We start from the raw sequence: 22619 nt of genomic DNA, 5'->3' as shown, positions 1-22619 counted from the left end.
AGAGATGTTATCCCTCTTTCCATCTGCTTCTCTATGCCTTAATGAAAACATACATACATACATACATAGCCTCTCCTTGCCTGGGCAAAATACTCATAGACATTGCTGGGAGTTCTGTCTGAGCAAAGAGTACAAGATTGGGCCCAACTGATACAGAGACAAATAACAGAGAGACAGAAAATGAAGTGTGTGTATTTCAGAGAGGAGAGTTGTTAGGAAGTGGGCAGGCACTCTCTCCCTTGCTCAGTATATATGTGGATTTATTTCGATATCTTTTTTACCCCCACTCACAGTTCCTTAACTGTCTCTACAATTGCCCTGCTTAAGCTGTTGGGTGTTTTTGCTGAGATAATACATTTTTATGGGAATAGTTTTACCAGACAGAGTATTGGGTATGACAGAAGATAGAAGAATTAAGCCTGGTCTTGCTTCACTGGTTTTTCACAAAAGAAAATATTTCCTTTGTAGCTTGAAATTAAATAATAGAACTGTTGGAGTCGTTTTCCTTCCTTTAAAACCAAGAGAGAGAGAGATTTCTTTTTGCACAGTTGTATAACTAACCTATGGCCATTAAGGTTCTGAGAACATGCTACCTACACTCCTTAAATATTTGTGTTATTGTGTGGGGCAGTCTTCTCCACTTAACTAGGGACTTCATACTTTTATTATCATTTAGTGTATATACACTGCTCTAAATATATAGGGATTTTATAAATACACAAATGTCAAGGTACCTGCCTCAAGGTATTTATAGACTAACTCCATCATACTGCAAACACTGCAGAACATAGGGTCTGATTGGACAGGCTTTTGAGTCAGTAGGAAGAGCCTTGGTGTCTCTTACCTTGAATAGACTCATTGACACTTATTATTGGACAAACTGCTCATTATGCCACAGAGAAAGTGTTTAGAAGATCAGGCCCTAATTCAGACAAGCAGAAAATACACAGGATAACAATTCAAACATAGGATAGCAAGAGGTGATATCAATGAGGAGATCACGTTTTGAGGGATGCATGAGGCCAGTGGGCTTTATGGAATGATGAATTTGGACGAGGAGGCAAAGGATGATTGACAGGTAAGATGTTGGAAGATGGTTTATATAGACATATATTTATTTTTAAAGTTTAGAAGTACAGCATTTCAATATTTCATAGAATGAGGAAGCATATCATTCTTTTTAAACCACTCCCTGCTTTCACTGAGATTAAAGGTCTGTCTCATTCACTGCAATGTAAGTCAACAGAGACTTTTATATCACACCAAGAAAGTATCATGCTTAGGAATTATTAAGACTTCAGCACACAGGAGATGGGTCTCCTATAAGAATATACTATAATATAGGAATTTTTGATTATACAAATATTGGTATCATTCATTTTAAGAACTGCCTCTTCTGTGTAGTGAAGTTAAGATTCTTCAAGATCATGCTCTGTGGAGCCCCATAAAGCATGTAAAGGTTCAATTGCTTTATATTGCAACAGCAGCAGCATTTTGGCTTCTCTACAGGGGTGTGTGGAAGGAAATCTTTTTTCAGTCAGAACACTATACATAAAGCTGAGTTTTGAATGAATGGAGCTCAAGTGTTGTAAAAACATAAGAAATCAGACTGGTAAATAATGAATTGGTTCAATTCTGTGCAAGCACATTATTCCAATTGATTATGCTTGAGGTCTCCAGAATGCTTACATTATTCTGATCCTGCAAGGTGTTCCACACAGATCAGCCTCTGCGCAGAGCTTGGCTGCTGACTTTAGTGAGGCTCTCTTCGAACATGGAAGTGCACCTTTGCAAAACAGCTTGCAGGATCAGGGCCTAATTTACTGAAAATCTTGAGTCAGCCGGAGATTGTTTTTATAATGCACCCGGAACACCAAATCATACTTAGTTTGCCCTTGGAGACTTTTCCCAGGTAAGCAGTTTGCAGGAGGAAAAGACCACAAGGCAAAGAAGATGAACCTGGTTTTTTTTGGATACTGAAGGAATGGAGAGAAAGAGGAGGAGACGAACAAGGATTTCAGTCTGGGGAAGAACGGGAACAGATGAAGGTGGGTTGAGGACGTGGTAGACCAGGCGATACTCTGGGTTTAAGGACTTGGGAGGAGGGGCTGTAGGAGAAGCTCCAGGATTGTGTAGAGACTTGAAGCATTATACAAAGCATATTGACACCAAGGAGAGAATTTCCATTGACTTAAAGGGCTTTGGATCCTTCCCTTGCAAAAGGCCCCAGGCCTTAAGAGCCCCAGAGGAAGGGGTGGAGGAGATGATCTATCAGGCTGTAGGACCCTGCCTGGACATAGGTAGAGAAATGGGAAATTCTTTGTGCGGCCAACATCTGCCCACAACCACAAGCAGCAGGTACGGGGTGGGGAGCTATCAGGCTTTGGAGAGGAGCGGGAGAGGAGAAGTGGCTCCTGCATTAGGCCCCTGCGGAGGAGGAGACCCTCTAGGCTGAGGAGTTTGCCATTCAAACCCGGGGGAGGGAAGCTGCCACGCATAGGGCTTTAGGACCCTGAGGCACCACAGCGCCCCGCGGCGCTAGGACCTAGCAGAAGGGGCGCGGGGGCCGCTCCGAGATGCTGTGGACCACAGCACCACCTACTTACTGCAGCCTCCAGCCCCCAGCGCATCCTTCTGGCGCGCCCCGCACAGCCCCGGCTGCGGAGGGCGAGGGTGAGTCTGCCCCGCGGGCAGCCCCCACGTCACAGCCGGAGTGCGGGGATAAAAGGGCCGGGAGGCGAGACGCAGCCGGACTCGTGGGGCGGCAGCGCCCCTGGTTGCTCCCCAGCAGAGGCGGGGGGCTGGCGAGGGGCACGTTGCAAAACCCGCCTGTTCACCTCCCGGCCAGGCAGCCTCTCCGGCCGCCCCGCGAAGCCCCCAAGCCCCTCAGCTGAGCGGCTCCCAAACTTCGCCTGCCCACGTGTTGCTAGCAGAGTCCCGGGGAGCCGAGGGGCGCCGCTTCCCTGACTCGCTGCCGCAGGATGGCTGGAGGGGCCGCTCCGCTGCTTGCTCGGCGCTGAAGGTACGGACCGTGCGCCGGAGCCTGCCCCCCTCTCGCCCCACGAGCCTGCCCCGTGCTCTCTGAGTGCAGCCACCTGGGGCAGAGTTGTGGCTCTTGGCGGGTCGTCCCCGCTCCACTCCGCTTTGCCATCCCCGTGGCCTCGGTGCAGGCAGGGAGGGTGGGACTAACCCCCCCCCACCCCACACACACACACCCACCCCGCTCTGCTCCTTGTCTGCAGATCAAAGGAGATGCTGGGAGCTGCTGCCAGTTCGCAGCGCCTGGGCAAGGGAGCGGCCCGCGGGTGGTGACTCCGCAACCGGACCGGACCCTACTGCGGCGGCCCCCCGCGCTCAGCCTGGCACCTCCGCTCCCCGCGGCGCCTGCCCCGGCCCCGCCAGCCGGCTGATTTGTTCCCTCTGAGAGAAGCTGCCCACCCTCGCCGCCCAGGATGCAGTTTCGCCTCTTCTCCTTTGCCTTGCTCGTCCTGAACTGTATGGATTACAGCCACTGCCAAGCCAGCCGCTGGAGACGCAGCAAGAGAGGTCAGTAGCATGGCACCCACTGCTCCCCCGGGGCTGTGCGGACCGCTGGCGGCTGCCCCTCTGCCCAGCCGGGGCCGGCTGCGGCTGGGTCCGGGTCCGGGGCCGGGGCCGCGCGCGGGGTGGGAGCGCTTGTCCCAGACGCGCGGGGTGGGATCGCTTGTCCCAGACGCGCGGGGTGGGATCGCTTGTCCCGCACGCGCGGCCGGGGACCTGCGAGCTCCCCGGGAGGAGGGAGTGTGCGCTCGTGGCGCTGCGCAGCCTTAGTCTAAAGTGACTTATTGGGGAGCAGCAAGTGCGTCCTGCCCGCTCCCCCGAGCTGGCCCGGGGGGTGCAGTCGCTCTCGTCCTCCCCACGGAGCTGCCAGGCAGCTCACGGCTGCCCGGCAGGTGGATGAAAACCCCATCGAGAGAAGGCACCGCCTCAGCTGCCCTGCCTTGAGTGCCCGCTCCCCTCAGGGTTTCGGAGCTGCGCTAACTCGCAGAGAAACCCCGTGGGCTGGTTGGTCCCAACCGGAGGAAATCCCCGTTAGCCGTTTGCGGGCGGGGAGTTGAAAATCCCAGCCGACCTGCTTTGGACGCATTTGTCAGCGAGAGCCGTGAGACTAGGCGCTGAACTTGGCTCTCTGCTGCGGGGGGAGGGTCGAGCTGAAACGGGGGATCGGCGCTGTACGCTGCGACGCCCGGTTTGCAGGGGTGGGGGTCTATTTATTGGGTGCCGGGAGACCATCAGTGAAAGGGGAGCATTGCGTGTGCGATGCGACTGCCCATCCCAGCTCCAACGGGGCTGGATCCAGGTACAGGACATTAGATGTGCTGGTGAAAAGAGGGGCAGTGAATCTAGAAGCCGCAGGTACATTGATGGCCATGTGATCTACATTCACCTCCACAGTCATAGTCCAGCGCTCACTCCCCGCTGATGAGTGACCCCGCGATAACCAGCGGGTAACCGCCTGTGTGCGAGCGAGCGACCCCTCTCTCCTTGGGACCTGAAGGAACCAGGTTATTGATTGTTCGCGTAGTAATTTCATGCAACGCCTCCCGCAGCCCCAGACACTCCCCTTTGTCCCAGGAGATAGTCGTGACAGCGCTGGTGATTCTAGGTCAATAGGTCCTGATTCTTCCCCTGCCCAGTCTGGGAGGTGATCTGTTTATAACGGGCTTTATGGAGAAATGTTCCTGCCTCTGGCTATCCCGGAGACAGCGCTTCTGCCTGCCTCTCACTGCTCTGTTAAACTGTTCTCACTTTAGCTCTGCTACGCCGGGACTGAGTTAATGCCCTCCGCCAAGCGGATGCAGCACTTCTCAGTCTCGAGTACGCCTGAGCTTGTTTTACAGGCGGGATCTGGTCTTATGCCTGTGGTGATTAGTTGCACATGGTAAATTATTTTACCCTTCAGAAGTTATTACCTTGCATAGATCTACAACTACTAATGAGCTTGTATTTACCAGCGGAAGTAAACTACTTTGTCATTTACCCTGTAAATTGGTTTTAAACCAGTCAAAGGTTTTTACACAATACTGTTAGGGATGATTGGTTTATATCTATGAAAGTATTTTTTTAGTTGAAAAAAAAGGATCTAAATGTATTTCAGGGACTAAAATAGGATTTTGTTAAATACATACTTGTTTAGGTTGGGAGTCATTAAATCCAGTTTAGAGTCTTGTTTCCTCATTATATTGTCTCAAGGAATGTTTTGGGCACTTTATAATGTAAGGAGATTGATAATTGATTTTGGCACACATTCGTTTTTATAAATCAATTTAAGAAGTTTTAAGAGGGATTCTTGCTTTTTAAATAGTGAGTTTCTTGCAGTACACCTTGATGACACACAGAGAAATGATTTTGTATGAGGAATGCATTTTAGAGAATTATCACAAAGTCTTAATTTGTTTTGCTTCCAAATATTGGAGGTTTTCAAAAACTGGAATTGCTAGAAATTAGTTATTGGTGTTGTGGAATATGTCATTACAGCACCCATGTGGACAAAAGTGTTATTGCATCTTCTCTCAAAATTTCAGAGTTGTTTTTTCTGGGTCTTGCCCTCATCTAGAACAACTATAGGTATCTATCTAAACTTAAGTAGTTATATTCGTTTTCACTTTCCCCACTCTTCTCTCCCCTCCTCCCATAGTTAAGAACAACAGAAAATCTGGTAATTCAACTACTGCTTCTCACATTTCATAAGACATTGTAACCAAAAGGTTATTGGTAAACCTGTTAACATCTCCAGTGCTTAGCAAAAATAAGTCCTAATAAACCGCAAAGCAGAAGAGGCTTATACTTTCACGCACATGTAAACTTCTGAGTGGGTCAAAATTACATTGTAAAATGATTTAGTTCTGATGTTTTTCCAACAGATGGTTTGCAGAATTAAATTTTTGTATTCATGGCTAAAACTGCAGCAGTCCTTTAAAGTGACCAGCCTGACTATCTGTGCTAACAAAGGGTATACTGTGTCTTTAATTAAATGTGGAACTACTTAGAGTGCTGGCTAGACAGTGGAGAGTGATAGTAGTATTTCTGCTTTACAACACAGCTTAAGGATTGCATTGTGGGAGTATAGAAATGAATAGAGATCTAACTTGAGTTGCATGAATTGTCCCCCTACAAAAACTTAAGCTGGTTTTAATTGATCTCGTGTTCACTGATTGATCTTAGACCAATTGTTGTACTTGTTGGACAACTGGCTTTCCCAAAGGAGATTGATTTAAATTAGTTTCTTGATGGACATTTGATTACTCGTGAAATAACATTGCTATTGACAGTTGACTTACTGGATCTGTTTTGTGCTATCACCTAAGGCTTTCATTTTGGACTGAGGAGAATGCAATATAGTTTCAGTTAATAAACTTTAAAGAAATAAAAGTATCTGATGATAAGAGCTAAAGGCAAGATCTGTGAATATATTTGAAATCATAATTGGCATTTACCATGCAACATACAGACCAAAGTAATGTCTGAGTTCAGGATTCAAAATTTCTGTAATTTTACAATTTTTCCATTTCCCATCCGTAGATAATCAGGCATTCACTGTGGGGTACTGGCAGTTAGAACTTTTCTGGCATTCTATTATGAATAGTATGTGATCTCAGATGCTCCATAATATCGTTTTCGTAATGAAATAAAATTCTTGGCATAGATCATTTCTCCTATGCAGTAGGAATTAATTGCATCCAGTTTGGAATGTCAAGCAAATCTATCATATTAACTGATTTTAAAAAATAAAGCATTTTAAAAATCCGGACAATGACCTGTGGATCTGTATTTCTGTGCATAGGAAATGGGGTTTATAGCTAGCATTTCCAGGAGAGTATAGTAAATACTGGAGAAAGCTGATCATATGTTTTCCTTCCTCCTTCTCCTCCTTTCCCATCCCAGACCAAATTATGCAACATAATATAATAAAAGTGGATGAAAAATTAGAGGTTTAAAGTTTGATTCCTAACAGGCATTGATTTCATGTTGTTAGTCAATTAAACAATATAAAATAAACAGGTCACATCAGAAATTTGTTCTTTAAATTCCTCAATCAAGAGATTTCTATTAGTGCAACAGGAAAAAAAAGTTATAAATAAACATATGTAACTTACACTGTCATTTCTCTACACCTAATAGTTTTCTGCTGCAACACTAAAATATTATTTGCTATGGTTAATTCATATCAATACTCTTATTATGGGAGTGGGAAGTCTTTGTCCAAGGGTGTCTCAAAGCTAGGATTTACTAGGAAGATTGTTTACTCTTCCTGCAGAAACTGTTTTAAAACATATTTTAAAGTAATATAGGTGAAATGCCAATAGACTAATCTTGTATACCAAAGTATCTCCTTTCCCTTTCTTGATTTGTAAGGCATAATTGAATTTTGCAGTTCTCTTGGATACTTACTTACCTAAGTGCTTTTACACTGGTCTTATGATGCCTTGGGTTGTTTTCAGGTCCCTATTCTTATCTCCCTTAGTGGTCACCAGGCTTGTCTTGTGTGCCTTACCAATTGCAGCCAGTGTCAAAATAACATCTCTTGGGGTTGAGCAGTTTATTGCATTATGCATTTGAGTGAATATCCAGCATCAGGGACACATGAGAGATCAGAAGCTTCAAACCAAAATTATCTTAAAACATCTAGAAACAGCATTCTTACTTACAGGATAAGGGATTGGGTTCTGGAAAGCAGTGACTCTGAAAAGGACTTGATGGTCATTATAGATAACCAGGCTATAATGTGATGCTGTGACAAAAGAGCTAATATGGTACTTGGATGTATTAATAGGTGAATACTGAACAGTAATAGGGAGGTGATACTACCTATAACAGCCAAGAGCCCAGTGGCTATGGCACTCAATTAGGATGTGGGAAACTGAGGTTCAAGTCCTTCCTCTGAATCATGAAAAACCTGGAAAGATCATGGGTTCATCCCAATGCAAAATGGGAAAAATTCTGTACTCAAAGATTTTTGTTTAGTCTGGAGAAAAGAAGACACAGTGAATTGGCCTCCAGAAGGTGTCCCACAATGCTCCACTGTGACTGCTCTGGAGATCGTTTTCAACTCTGCTGCACAGCAGCCATGTACACAGGAAACAGCTCCTCCCCTGTTAAAACCCCGGGAACTTTTGAGTTCCCATTTCCTGTTTGATCAGTGTGGACAACTTGCCAACCCAGCTGATCATGGTGACTCAATGCCCCAAATGTGCTGCAGCCTGGAATACACAGGAGATGGTGGATATTATAGGTCTGTGGGGAGAAGAGTCTGTGCAGACACAGCTCCGACCCAACTGAAGAAATGTAGACATCAATGAAAAGATTGCGCAGGGAATGGGGAAGAAGGGCAACACCAGGGACACACAGCAGTGCTGCATGAAAATCAAAGAACTTCAGCAGGCGTGCCAGAAGACAAGGGAGGTGAACAGTTATTCTGATTCTGCACCACAGACATACTGCTTCTACAATGATCTGCATGCGATTCTCGGTGGCAACTCCACCACTACCCCCAAATGCAGTGTGGATACCTCTAAGGAGTCTGAGTCTGGGGCCACCTCAGGCAACAATGAGGAGGACATTCTGGGTGAGGAGGAGGAGGAGGAGAAAGGGAGACAGGCAAGAGATGGATCCATTCTCTCCGAGAGCCAGGAGCTATTTTTAACCCTGGAGCCCAGCTGGTTGTAGGACAGCATCGTGGCTGAGTGTGATGCCAGGGAAGGCACTTCTGATAAGTATGCAATTCCAATCAAACTGTAGGGGTTATATGCTCTTATATTTTATGTTTAATCTGAAGAAAAAGTGAGGTGCAGTGGGTATCTGCTTCCCAGTGGCTGCTCCAGCTACGTAGAGGGTGCCCCCCCCCGAAAAGACTGTTTATGTGCACAGGGATGGCCTGGGAATCCTCCATGGAGATCTCTAGGAAACTTTCATGCAGGTACTCTGTAATCCTTTGCACACAGTTTCTGGGGAGGGCTGCCTTATTTCTTCCACTACAGTGGAACACTTTCCCACGCCACTCCAATATTAACTCTGCTGGCATCATTGTGGTACACAGCATAGCAGATGAGGACCAAGTCTGTATCCAGACGCTTACAACATCTGCTCCCTTGCTACCTCTGTTACCCTCAGAAAACTGATATCACATAGGGTCACCTAGGGGAGACAGTGGAAGTGTTCATTACAAGTGCTCGTACTGGAAACAATAGAGCATGTGATCCACCACATATGGTGACTTCTGGGTCCCTCAACCACACTTTCCCTAACATGCTGATGGTTTGGTTGGCAGGGGTCAGCACTGACCTCAGATTCTGCAAGTCCAGCATGACTATTACCACCAACATTCAGGGAAGGGGTATGGGCTTCCTGTGTTCTCTCGTGGCTGCAAACCACCCCTCCCTCGGAGCTGCCTTGGATGAAGACCACAATTTGGAAGGCTTAATGCTGGTCTCAGGTCTCAGAGCAACATCCATGTTGCTAGGGGGAGGGGTTATTGTCCATCTGCCCACCTGTGCTCCCGACATGGGTTTCCCACAAGTTGCAGCACAAGCTTCTGGGCCATACTCACCAAGGCTGGAACAGCAAACCAGTTTGTTGAATAGCTAGTGATTCTGATTATATTCTGGCTTCCACTTGAGTATAATAAGGGGAGTGTTTTTTAAATAGCAACTTTGTACTAGACCCAGGGTATAACTGACAGTGGTTGCCTTGTGCTCAGCCTGTCTTACAGTGGAAGGCTTGGCCTTCAGCACATCCTCCATACCGGCAGAAAGGCTTTTACAGATTGAACATGGAAAAAGAGAATGCATGATGACATGTTCAGTGAGATAGTGACCACTTCTGGGACAGCTTACACGGAGTTAAGAACCTGGAGGATTTCATTGTCTGAAAAACTGGACATGGACAGCAGGAGAGGATCCCAGGAGCATGCCACTCAGGATGCGATGCTGCAGATTATGAAGGATCAATCAGACATGTTGAGGCATCTGGTTGAGCTTCAAGAAATGCAGTTTGACTCCCTCTGCAGAACTGCCTGCAAGCATCACCCTGTTCCCAATCCCCTTCTCCCAAACGTTCCAGGAGGTGGGGGGAGGGGAAGTTCAGTATTCTTTCCACTCAACACTGGGAGAAGGTACTAAGAACAAAAGTCAGCCATTCAAAGACATTTGATGGGCAAGAGTACTGTGCTTTCACAGACAAGCTGACTTGGTTTCTCCCCTCCCAATTTTATCACACCGTTTGTCCAAGATTAAATTATTTTTCTGTTCTTTCAGTTTCTTTGTTTGTGCAATAAAAGTCAACATTTTGAGAATGAAATGCTCTTTATTTATTCCAATCATGGAGGTTTTGGGGGAATAGAAGGGGTACAAGGAAACTGATGCAATGGAGGAGATGGTATGGAAAGGCACAACACAGATACGCAGCAACATTACTGTGGCTCGTTATTGAAATGGGTTTTCTAAACTTCCTGGAGATGCAGAGCTCCTTGCTGGGTATCTGGCCACTCAAAATTAGCTGCCAACCTATTTCCATAAGCTTCTCTCCCTTTGCCTCACAGATATTATGGAGCACGCAGCATGCAGCGATAACAATGGGGATATTGCTTTCACTGAGGCGTAACCTAGTAAGCAAACTGCATCAGCAACCCTTTTAACATCCAAATGCATATTCCACCACCATTCTGCACTTGCTCAGCCTATTGTTGAACAACTCCTTACCGCTGTCCAGGCAGCCAGTGTATGGCTTCAGGAGCCATGGGAGCAAGGGATAGGCTGGGTCTCCCAGGATCATTTATTGGCATTTCAACATCATCAATGGTTATTTTGTGAAATGGAAAGGAAGTCCCTGATTGCAGCTTTCTGGACAGACCTGTGTTCCAAAAGAGGCGCACGTCATGCACCTTTCCTGGCCATCCCACATTGAGGTCAGTGAAACACCCCCTGTGATCCACCAGCACTTGCAACACCATCAAGAAGTACTCCTTTCAGTTTATGTACTCTTTGGCTAGGTGGTCTGGTACCAAGAGAGGGATTGCATGCCATCTATTGCCAAATTGCAGTTAGGGAACCCCATCGTGGCAAAACCATTCACTATGTCCTGCACGTTGTCCAGAGTCACTATCCTTCTTAGCAGAAGTTGATTAATGGCCCTGCACACTTGGATCACATCATCTCCCACTGTGGATTACCAACTCCGAATTGATTCCCCACTTACCTATAGCAGTCTGGCGTTGCAAGCTTCCACAGAGCGATCACCACTTGCTTCTCCACTGTAAGAGCAGGTCTCATTTTTAGCATTGTTGTGCTTCAGGGCTGGGGAAAGCTCTGCACAATGTTCCTGAAAAGTGGCCTTCCACATTTGAAATTCTGCAGCCACTTCTCATCATCCCATAGCTGCAAAATGGTGCGATCCCACCAGTCAGTGCTTGTTTCCCGGGACTAGAAACAGCACTTCATTGGGAATTGTTTCATTCTATGGCTTGCAGCAGGGCTGCTTGAATGACATTGCAATGTTCTGCATGACGGCTCCTGTCTCAGCTCTGGAAATACTGCAAGATAAGGCGCGAGTTGTTTGTAATGCTCACAATGAGAGTGCACAGCTGAGCAGGTCCATGCTTCTCAGGCTATGATGTATGCACGGCTAAGCCAGGCTTTCGAAAAAAGGCATGAGAAAAGTATGGGTTATTTGCTATTGATATCAGGGTAGGGAGGGAGGGAAGAAACTGCATCTTGGGAGGCCGAAGCCATGATCCTATTCCTGCCCTGTGACAATGTTTTGGTCCCATGAGGCACTGCAAGCCCTTCCCAACCCCCCCCTCCACCCCTCCGCAGCTAGTTGCATTGTGAGATAGCTACCCATCGTGCAGTGCTCTATACATCGATGCAAGTGCTGCTAGTGAGGACGCACCTAACTGACACAATCAGCATGGTGTGGACATGCACCACTGACTTAATTACTGCAGCAGCTGGATGTCAACTTACATTAAGTTGACTTAAATTGTAATGTAGACATGCCCTTAGCTGCAGTAGAGAGAAATCAGAAGATTAGGGATCTACTTTTTTATAACATTGATTACAAGAGAACTCTCACTATATTTTTCTAGAGTTGAGGCATTTCCTTGAAAAAGCAAGGATAGTGACGGTTGTTCTTGTGTTATGAGAAGGAGTAAATAACACTTGCTTATTTACTTTCGCCACACAAGTCATGATTTTATAAACCTCTATCATATCCCCCCTTAGTTGTCTCTTTCCAAGCTGAAAACTCCCAGTCTTATTAATCTCTCCTCATATGGCAGTCGTTCCATACCCCTAATAATTTTTGTTGCCCTTTTTTGAACCTTTTCCAATTCCAATCTATTTTTTTTTTTGAGATGGGGTGGCCACATCCGCACGCAGCATTCAAAATGTGGGTGTACCATGGATTTATATAGAGGCAATATGATATTTACTGTCTTATTATCTATCCCTTTCTTAATGATTCCCAATATTCTGTTTGTTTTTTTTGACTGCTGCTGCACATTGAGTGGATGTTTTCAGAGAACTATCCACAATGACTCCAAGATCTCTTTCTTGAGTGGTAACAGCTAATTTAGACCTCATCATTTTATATGTATAGTTGGGATTATGTTTTCCATTGTGCATTACTTTGAATTTATCAACACTGAATTTCATCTGCTGTTTTGTTGCCCAGTCACCCAGTTTTGAAAGATCCTTTTGTAGCTCTTCGCAGTCTGCCTGGGACTTAACTATTTTGAGTAGTTTTGTATGATCTAAAAATTTTGCCACCTCACTGTTTATCCCTTTTTCCAAGTCATTTATGAATATGTTGAATAGAATTGGGCCCACTACATGCCCCTGGGGGACACCACTATTTACATCTCTCCATTCTGAAAACTCACCATTTATTCCTACCCCTTTTTTCCCTATCTTTTAACCAGTTACCAATCCATAAGAGGACCTTCCCTGTTATCCCATGACAGTTTACCTTGCTTATGAGCCTTTGGTGAGGGACCTTGTCAAAGGCTTTCTGAAAATCTAAGTACACTATATCGACTGGATCCCCCTTGTCCACATGCTTGTTGACCCCCTCAAAGAATTGTAGTAGATTGGTGAGGCATGATTTCCCTTTACAAAAAACATTTTGACTCTTCCCCAACAAATTATGTTCATCTATATGTCTGACAATTTTGTTCTTTACTATAGTTTCAACCAGTTTGTCCAATACTGAAGTCAGACTTACCGGCCTGTAACTGCCGGAATCACCTCTGAAGCCCTTTTTAAAAATTGGCATCACATTAGCTGTCCTCCAGTCATTTGGTACAGAAGCTGATTTAAATGATAGGTTACAGACTACAGTTAGTAGTTCTGCAATTTCACATTTGAGTTCCTTCAGAACTCTTGGGTGAATACCATTTGGTCCTGGTGACTTATTATTATTTAGTTTATCAATTTGTTCCAAAACCTCCTCTAATGACACCTCAATGTGGGACAGTTCCTCAGATTTGTCACCGAAAAAGAATGGCTCAGGTTTGGGAATCTTCCTCACATCCTCAACCGTGAAGACCGATGTGAAGAATTAATTTAGTTTCTCTGCAATGGTCTTATCATCCTTGAGTGCTCCTTTAACATCTCGATTGTCCAGTGGCCCCATGGGTTGTTTAGCAGGCTTCCTGCTTCTGACGTACTTAAAAAATTTTTTGCTATTACTTTTTGAGTCTTTGGTTAGCTGTTTTTCAAATTCTTTTATGGACTTCCTAATTATATTTTTACTCTTCATTTGCCAGAGTTTATGCTCCTTTCTATATTTCTCATTAGGATTTAACTTCCACTTTTTAAAGGATGCCTTTTTGCCTCTCACTGCTTCTTTTACTTTGTTGTTTAGCCATGTTGGCACTTTTTTCGTTCTCTTACTATGTTTTCTAATTTGCGGTATACATTTAAGTTGAGCCTCTATTAACGTTTCTTTAAAAAGTTTCCATGCACCTTGCAAGGATTTTACTTTTAACACTGTACCTTTTAATTTCTGTTTAACTAATTTCCTCATTTTTGTGTAGTCCCCCCTTCTGAAATTAAATGCTATAATGTTGGGCTGCTGTGGTGTTTTCCCTGCCACAGGGATATTAAATTTAATTATATTATGGTCACTATTACCAAGTGTCAAGGCTGTATCCCCACTTTGAACTTTAGGGTACAAATGTAGGGGCCTGCATGAAAACTTCTAAGCTTAACTACCAGCTTAGCTCTGGTCCGCTGCCACCATTTCCCAATGGATTCCCTCCCTGGGAAGCCTTGAGAAACCTTCACCAATTCCCTGGTGAATACAGATCCAAACCCCTTGGATCTTAAAACAAGGAGAAATTAACCATCCCCCCTCCTTCCTCCCACCAACTCCTGGTGAATACAGATCCAACCCCCTTGGATCTAAAACGAGAAATTAACCATTCCCCTCCTTCCTCCCACCAACTCCTGGTGAATACAGATCCAAACCCCTTGGATCTTAAAACAAGGAAAAATCAATCAGGTTCTTAAAAAGAAGGCTTTTAATTAAAGAAAAAGGTAAAAATCATCTCTGTAAAATCAGTATGGAAATTAACCTTACAGGGTAATCAAACTTAAAGAGCTCAGAGGACTCCCCTCTAGTCTTAGGTTCAAAGTACAGCAAACAAAGATAAACACTCTAGTAAAAGGTACATTTATAAGTTGAGAAAACAAAGGAAAACTAACATGCCTTGCCTGGCTATTTACTTACAAGTTTGAAATAGGAGAGACTTGTTTAGAAAGATGTGGAGAACCTGGATTGATGTCTGGTCCCTCTCAGTCCCGAGAGCGAACACCCTCCCAAACAAAGAACACAAACAAAAGCCTTCCCCCCCCAAGATTTGAAAGTATCTTGTCCCCTTATTGGTCCTTTAGGTCAGATGCCAGCCAGGTTACCTGAGCTTCTTAACCCTTTACAGGGAAAAGGATTTTGGAGTCTCTGGCCAGGAGGGATTTTATAGTACTGTACACAGGACAGCTTTTACCCTTCCCTTTATAGTTATGACACGCCCCCCAAATCACAGATAGTGTTGGACGTTCGGTTCCACACTGGCTGTGATTTCTTCCTGGAGTTCTAGGAGAAAACAGAGTTAATAAGACACATATACCTTTAGACATAATACTGATTTTATAAAAACTAACAATATGTTTCATTCCAAGAACAACTGTTAACCAGTTAACTCTGGGAAACTTTCCCGGGAGAGTGCATCAGCCACTTTGTTAGAAGCTCCCAAAATGTGTTGTATTTCAAAATCCAAATATTGGAGAGCTAAACTCCACCGAAGAAGTTTTTTGTTATTTCCCTTGGCGGCATGAAGCCACTGTAGCACAGCATGGTCTGTTTGTAGTTGGAAACGCCGTCCCCAAACATATGGGCGTAGCTTTTCCAGCGCGTACACAATGGCGTAGCATTCCTTTTCGCTGATTGACCAGTGGCTTTCCCTCTCAGACAGTTTCTTACTGAGAAACACGACAGGATGGAATTCTTGATCCGATCCTTCCTGCATTAAAACTGCTCCCACGCCTCGCTCGGACGCATCTGTGGTTACTAGGAACGGTTTGTCAAAGTCTGGGGCCCTTAGCACAGGGTCAGACATGAGTGTTGCCTTAAGCTGGTTAAAGGCCTTTTGACACTCATCAGTCCACTGAACTGCATTTGGCTGTTTCTTTCTGGTTAGGTCTGTCAGCGGGGCGGCGATTTGGTTGTAGTGGGGTACAAATCGCCTATAATATCCAGCCAAGCGTAAGAAGGATTGGACCTGTTTCTTAGACTTTGGAACCGGCCACTTTTGGATAGCATCCACTTTGGCCTGTAGGGGATTTATAGTTCCTCGACCCACCTGGTGCCCCAGGTAAGTCACTCTGTTTTGGCCTATTTGACACTTTTTAACCTTAACAGTTAGTCCTGCCTGCTGGATGCGCTCGAAAACTTTTTCCAGATGCTCCAGGTGCTCTGCCCATGAATCAGAAAAAATGGCCACATCATCGAGTTAGGCAACTGCAGATTCTCCCAATCCCGCTAGGAGACCATCTACAAGTCTTTGGAAGGTGGCGGGTGCATTTCGCAACCCGAGAGGGAGTACATTGAATTCATACACCCCTGCCTGGGTGACGAAGGCTGACCTTTCCTTAGCGGGTTCATCTAGTGGTACTTGCCAGTACCCCTTGGTTAAGTCTAAAGTAGAGATGAATTGGGCATGTCCCAATTTCTCCAATAGCTCATCTGTGCGTGGCATTGGATAGTTGTCAGGACGAGTTACAGCATTTAGCTTACGGTAGTCCACGCAAAAGCGTATTTCCCCATCTGGTTTGGGAACTAGAACCACTGGAGATGCCCATGCACTATTAGAGGGGCGGATTATACCCATCTGTAGCATGTCCTGGATCTCCCTTTGTATAGCAGTTTTGACATGAGGTGACTCCCGGTAGGGTGGGGTTCTAATTGGGTGAGCATTACCTGTGTCAATGGAGTGGTATGCCCGTTCGGTCCGTCCTGGAGTGGCTGAGAAAATTGGTGCAAAGCTTGTGCACAGCTCCTTGATCTGCAGTCGCTGCAGACGTCCAAGGGTCGTGGAGAGGTTCACCTCTTCTACGCCACCATCCTTTTTTCCTTCGTAGTAGACACCTTCAGGCCACTCTGCGTCATCTGTTTCCTGGGCTGTAAACTGGCAAACGTTTAATTCTCTGGAATAAAAGGGCTTAAGAGAATTAACATGGTATACCTTAGGCTTTATGTTGGAGGTGGGGGAGGCTATGAGATAGTTAACAGCTCCTAGGCGCTCCTGGACCGTGAATGGTCCTTCCCACGACGCTTCCATTTTATGGGCCTGGAGCGCCTTTAAGACCATGACTTGGTCTCCTACTTTGACGGACCGTTCTCTGGAATGTTTATCATACCAGGCCTTTTGCTCTTCCTGAGCATCCTTTAGGTTTTCTTTAGCAAGGGATAAAGAGTGTCGGAGGGTGCTTTGTAGTTTGCTTACAAAGTCTAGAATGTTAGTTCCTGGAGAAGGCGTAAACCCCTCCCATTGCTGCTTCACCAACTGTAATGGCCCCTTAACCTCGCGGCCATACTCAAGTTCAAATGGTGAAAACCCTAAACTGGGATGTGGTACAGCCCTGTAGGCAAAAAGCAACTGCTGCAACACTAGGTCCCAATCATTGGAGTGTTCATTTACGAATTTACGTATCATGGCCCCCGAAGTTCCATTAAACCTCTCCACCAGGCCATTGGTTTCATGGTGGTAAGGGGTGGCAACCAAGTGATTCACCCCATGAGCTTCCCACAGGGTTTCCATAGTCCCTGCCAGGAAATTAGTTCCCGAATCTGTAAGGATGTCGGAGGGCCAACCTACCCTGGCAAAAATGTCTGTTAATGCCTGGCACACACTTTTAGTCCTGGTGTTGCTTAAGGGTACTGCTTCCGGCCATCGGGTAGCAAAATCCATGAAAGTCAGTATGTACTGCTTTCCTCTGGGTGTCTTCTTTGGGAAAGGACCCAGAATATCCACAGCTACGTGCTGAAATGGGACCTCAATTATGGGTAGTGGCTGGAGAGGGGCTTTAACCTGGTCTTGGGGCTTTCCCACTCATTGGCACACCTCACAAGACCGGACATAATTAGCAACGTCCTTGCCCATTCCCTCCCAGTGGAAGGACTTCCCCAACCGGTCTTTGGTTCTGTTCACCCCAGAATGGCCACTGGGATGATCATGGGCTAAGCTCAAGAGCTTTACCCGATACTTAGTGGGAACTACCAACTGTCTTTGAGAATGCCAGTCTTCCTGGTGCCCACCAGAAAGAGTCTCCTTGTATAGAAGTCCTTGTTCTATAACAAACCGTGATCGGTTAGAAGAGCTGAGAGGCAGTGGGGTGCTCCGTGCCGCCGCCCAAGCTTTCTGAAGGCTGTCATCTGCTTCCTGCTCGGCCTGGAACTGTTCCCTTGATGCTGGAGACATCAGTTCCTCCTTGGACTGTGGACTGGGGCTTGGTCCCTCTGGAAGCGATGCAGGTGCTGGGGCTGTTTCCATTGACTGTGATCCGCTGGTGCACTATGTGGTATCTCAGGCTCTGGCTGAGCCTCTTGGGTAGGGTTATCTGCTGCTTCCGCCAGGTTAGGCTCGCTGGTGGCCTCTGGCGTTGGAGTTGTAGACGGGTTTGCAAGCGCTGAACTCAGTTTGTTTACCTGCAGTGTCTGCAGGTTCAGCTGATTGCAGCTCCCACTGGCTGCGGTTCGCTGTTCCAGGCTAATGGGGGCTGCAGGAAGCGGCGCGGGCCGAGGGATGTGCTGGCCGAACCTGCAGACGCTGCAGGTAAATAAACCATTCCGGCCCGCCAGCGGATTTCCCTGACTTGCCGTGTGCCAAAGGTTGCTGATCCCTGATCTAGTGTGTAGTAACTGATTAGGATCAAGAGTCTCCATCAGCTTTAACTTTGTGTCTTTATATAACTTGAGTCACAGAATTTTGATTTCACCTGACTCTAGTCTTTCATACTAAATCGTCTTCACAAATTGTTTGGTGTAGAGGGTGGGAAAGGTTGGTGACATAGGAGAAGGAGAACGCTATGCTTGGAGCTTGACCAATCCATCCTAGGGAGCCATTCTGAAACTTTAATGGCAATTTTATCAGAATCTGCTGTCATATGCAGTAAGTTTTCAGCCCTTGTGGTTGCAAAGAAACATTGCAAACACGAATCAAACATGAACTGATGAAGTGCTGTTTCTCTAACTGTGCAGACTGACTGTTTCAGCTCACACCGATGCTTCGAGACTTGCCAAACTGCCCCAGAATGAGATGTGACCAGTCTCATGAGTTTTCAGTACTGCTATTCAGAATCTGAGGAGCAGTGAAACTGAGACGAATCAAACTGGTTTCTCATTGCTGCTGCTTGGAAAAGCTGACAGCAACAGTGTCAGGCTCTGGAAATGCTTATTAGGATGAAAAATAAGGCTGGTAGAAGTGTAAAGTAGTGCCAGCCTTCCTCTGCATCTTTGTAGCAGCCAGGAGGCTCTGTGGTGAGGGGGTGGGTGGGTTCTTTTGACAGACTGAAGCTTCAGATTTCAACACACCTACTAGTTGGAGGCTGGCGTGAAAGCTAAGCCCCTAAGTATGGCAGGGAGACAACACCTCTAACTGCCTTAGAACCCTTGGGATTTCACAAGAATCTGACTTAGCTTCAGGTAAATATCAGATTTTTTTTCCTCCAGAGATTAAGGGGATTTCTGACAGCCTCCAAGGCCATCACCAGGGTGTGAGAAGCTAATCCCTCCCCCTGACCTTGGATAGGTCTGTCTCGGACATCTCAAATTCTAAGATGCACTTGTGACTCTGATCTCGAATTACCAAACTGTGGTCAATGGAGCACTTGCTGGTGATCTGCCTGGTCACACAGTGCTGGCTTTTCTTTGTGATGATGGTCCGATACTACAGTGATAGAAATAAATTGATTCATGTAACTTTGCTTTAATTTTATCTAGTTTTAAATATGCTTTTGTTAAAAGTCTAAATAATTGTCCCAAATTTTGTTTAGTGAGTATGGAATGGGAAAGGTTGGTGATTGCCTTTCCCAGATTTTCCTCTTTATATCAAGAGTTGTTCCACTTAAAGGACATAAATAAAAAAGATAAAATGGGTGGGGTGGAAGGGAAGAGAACTCTTCCTAAAAGAAAGCAGAAGGAAACAATTACTATCCTAAATACCTTGATCATATGATGGCAAAGGGAGGAGAGATGCCCATAAAACATCATTTTGGTGCCTTCATAGTTTGCAGACTCTGGAAATCAATACCTAAATCAATTAAATACCCCCTCTTTCAAAATATGTAATCAATTGCAGCCAAATACTCAATGTAGCTATAAGCTTTTGCCCCTTAACTTCTGGGATTCTGGGAAAATCTTATGCTGTACTCTTACTCTCTTTCCCTTTCTATCGGATAAATAGATTGTATGTTTGAATGACTTCAGCAAATTATACCTAGTGTTTACAACAATCTTATACAGTTTCAGAATTATGTTTTAGAGTAAATAGAAACATTCCTTTGACTGAATTATGAATACTTATGGATGAGGATAACAGAAAACCTTATATATAGTCACTATAGGATTAAAGGTGTCTTTAATTCTATTTAAGAAATGCAAAGCCCTATAAACAGGAAATTAATATTGTCTACAAATAATCCAGAGTGGATGGATTAGGGAGTGGTCAATACCGGACTCTGCTCCATTGGATTATGTCCCTTTTTAGCTAAATTTTCCAGATTTTTCTTCTTTATTATCTGAAGAATTTTTCTACTTACAAATGTAAACACTTACATTGCACAAGTTATGTGTGAAGAGAAGGGAGTATGGTAGGAAAAGTGTTGCTAAAGAAGTATAGAAAGAAACAGTACAGCAATTTCAGCTTTTAGACCCTATGTATACTGGGTGTCTTTTGTACCAGTGCAGCTCCTCTGGCGTAAACCCCTCAATGTAGACAAGCTACATCAGTTAAGACAGGATCTGTATTGGGAAATGTACCCTGGTAACATACTGGGGTTAGCTGCACCAGTGCAACCCCATGTTGCTCTAGTCCATGGTGTCTACAATAGGAATCTGCGGTGTTATAGCTACACCGGCACAAACTTCCCAAGCCCTTAGCATTGCTCCAAGTTGATGTGCTGGATGGAGTATGTCATCACAACAATAGCTCTGATCCATTTCAGTCTAGGCTTGTATTAATGATGACTTCTAGTTTCTGGAATCTATTACCACAAGATCTGTAGTGGGTATTATACACTTTCATATAAATCTACTGACATGTTTACCTAAAGAATCTACTAGCAAGTCTGCAGAAAAACTTCTGCCTATTTATTCTTTCTCTTTGGATGTTATGTTCTGAAGCCCTTGTCCTTGTTTAAGGTACATCTTGAAATTGCTGCCCTTTTCCCCAAACCCACCTCCTCCCATGATGATCTAGCTACTCTCCCCTATGTTTCACTCCTGTGGATGGTCATCTTCAGATAGGAAGGCAGAAGTCATGCAGCTAACTTCTCTCTTCTATCCAGCAAAGCCCCTTTCGGGACAGCTAGGCAGCCTAGTCTTTTTCTCATGGACGTATTACTAGAAAGACCTTCAGACCAGATATGAGCCCTAAACTTTCATAAAGTCTGGATCTGAACATTGTGGCTTGGACCCAGCTTTCTCATAGTTAATGGGGAGAATTCAGGAAATCATAAGGGGATGTTCTTATCTTGCCACGTATAGAGATTGTTACTCATCAAGGTCCATGTTAATATAAACCTTAACACTCTGCTTTATCCATATGCTGAGGTGCTGCCACAGGATGAAGTAGTTAATGCCTGTGCTTTGTCATGGCAGCAGATGAGCTATTGCATCTTGTAGAGATCTCAGTTCTGCACAAGGGTCCTGAATTCAAGATATTTTTCTCAATGAAACATTGCTATCTAGTGAACAGCACTGATTCCCAGGATGCTGTGATGAAGTGGATTGTGGTTTCTTTATTGTGATGATGAAATGCTACGGAATTACAAGAGGTCACCACAGTTTTTTTTTCATTCAATACACTCTTTATTGAACTCTCCCCATGATGTGCCTGATTTCAAAGACTTCATCAGAACTGAGGCTCAGTAAAAAGGAAAATCTGTGGCTAAAATTTTAAAGAAACTGGTTGGGTTTTTTTTGTATTAAAGCAGGGGTTGGCAATCTTTCAGAAGTCGTGTGCCGAGTCTTCATTTATTCACTCTGATTTAAGGTTTCATGTGCCAGTAATACATTTTAACATTTTTAGAAGGTCTCTTTCTATAAGTCTATAATATATAACTAAACTATTGTTATATGTAAAGTAATTAAGGTTTTAAAAATGTTTAAGAAGCTTCATTTAAAATTAAATTAAAATGCAGAGCTCTTTTTTTTTAAATGGAGATATCCTATCTCCTAGAACTGGAAGGTCATTGAGTCCAATCCCCTGCTTTCACTAGCAGGACCAAGTACTGATTTTGCCCTAGATCCCTAAGTGGCCCCCTCAAGGATTGAACTCACAACCCTACATTTAGCAGGCTAATGCTCAAACCACTGAGCTATCCCTCCCCCCTAAGCACCCCAGATTGATGGCCAGGACCCGGGCAGTGTGAGTGCCACTGAAAATCAGCTCGCGTGCCACCTTTGGCATGCGTGCCATAGGTTGCCTACCCCTGTATTAAAGTTATTTAAGTAACTTTTGGTTCTCCTAGAATGTGTTTAGAGAAAATGTTTAAATTGATGCAAGTTTATTTTTTTCACTCAGAAATATTACAGTAGCAAAAACCTCATTGTAATCTCAGTGGGACTTGTGTGTTATGAGACTCTGTTTGTAAAGAGTATATTCCAAATGTTAGTTAAGAATATTATAATTTTCTGTATTACTGTAGTGCTTTGGGGCCCATTGCGCTAGGCACTGTGCAGACACATAGTGAAAGATAGCTCTGTCCTGAAGAGTAAACAGACAAGACAGCCATAGTGTGGGAGGGCAAACAGAGGCACAAAGAGATGCTGTGACTTGGCCATCATCATGCAGTAGATCAGTGGCA

At 44.9% G+C, this 22619-nt stretch overlaps 1 protein-coding gene across 5 annotated transcripts in view; it reads left to right on the top strand.

Annotated features, from left to right (window-relative positions):
• Positions 1-1417: 1417 nt before the first annotated feature.
• Positions 1418-22619, top strand: part of RSPO2 (R-spondin 2) — a 180670-nt gene continuing 159468 nt past the window's right edge. Inside the window, exons 1-2 of one of the 5 annotated variants that reach the window (XM_065586043.1) lie at positions 1418-3022; positions 3243-3546. In XM_065586043.1, coding sequence (XP_065442115.1) covers positions 3453-3546 — 94 coding nt within the window. In that variant the 5' untranslated portion in view covers positions 1418-3022; positions 3243-3452. Of the gene's footprint in view, positions 3547-22619 lie in introns of all 5 variants that reach the window. The other 4 variants (XM_065586044.1, XM_065586040.1, XM_065586042.1 and 1 more) reach the window with 4 other exon arrangements.

This window comes from Chrysemys picta, chromosome 2 (genome assembly GCF_011386835.1).
Source record: "Chrysemys picta bellii isolate R12L10 chromosome 2, ASM1138683v2, whole genome shotgun sequence".
Classification (NCBI taxonomy): Eukaryota; Metazoa; Chordata; order Testudines; family Emydidae; genus Chrysemys; species Chrysemys picta.
Note: the sequence above shows the minus strand (reverse complement) of the source record. Positions and strands in the feature narration are given on the sequence as shown.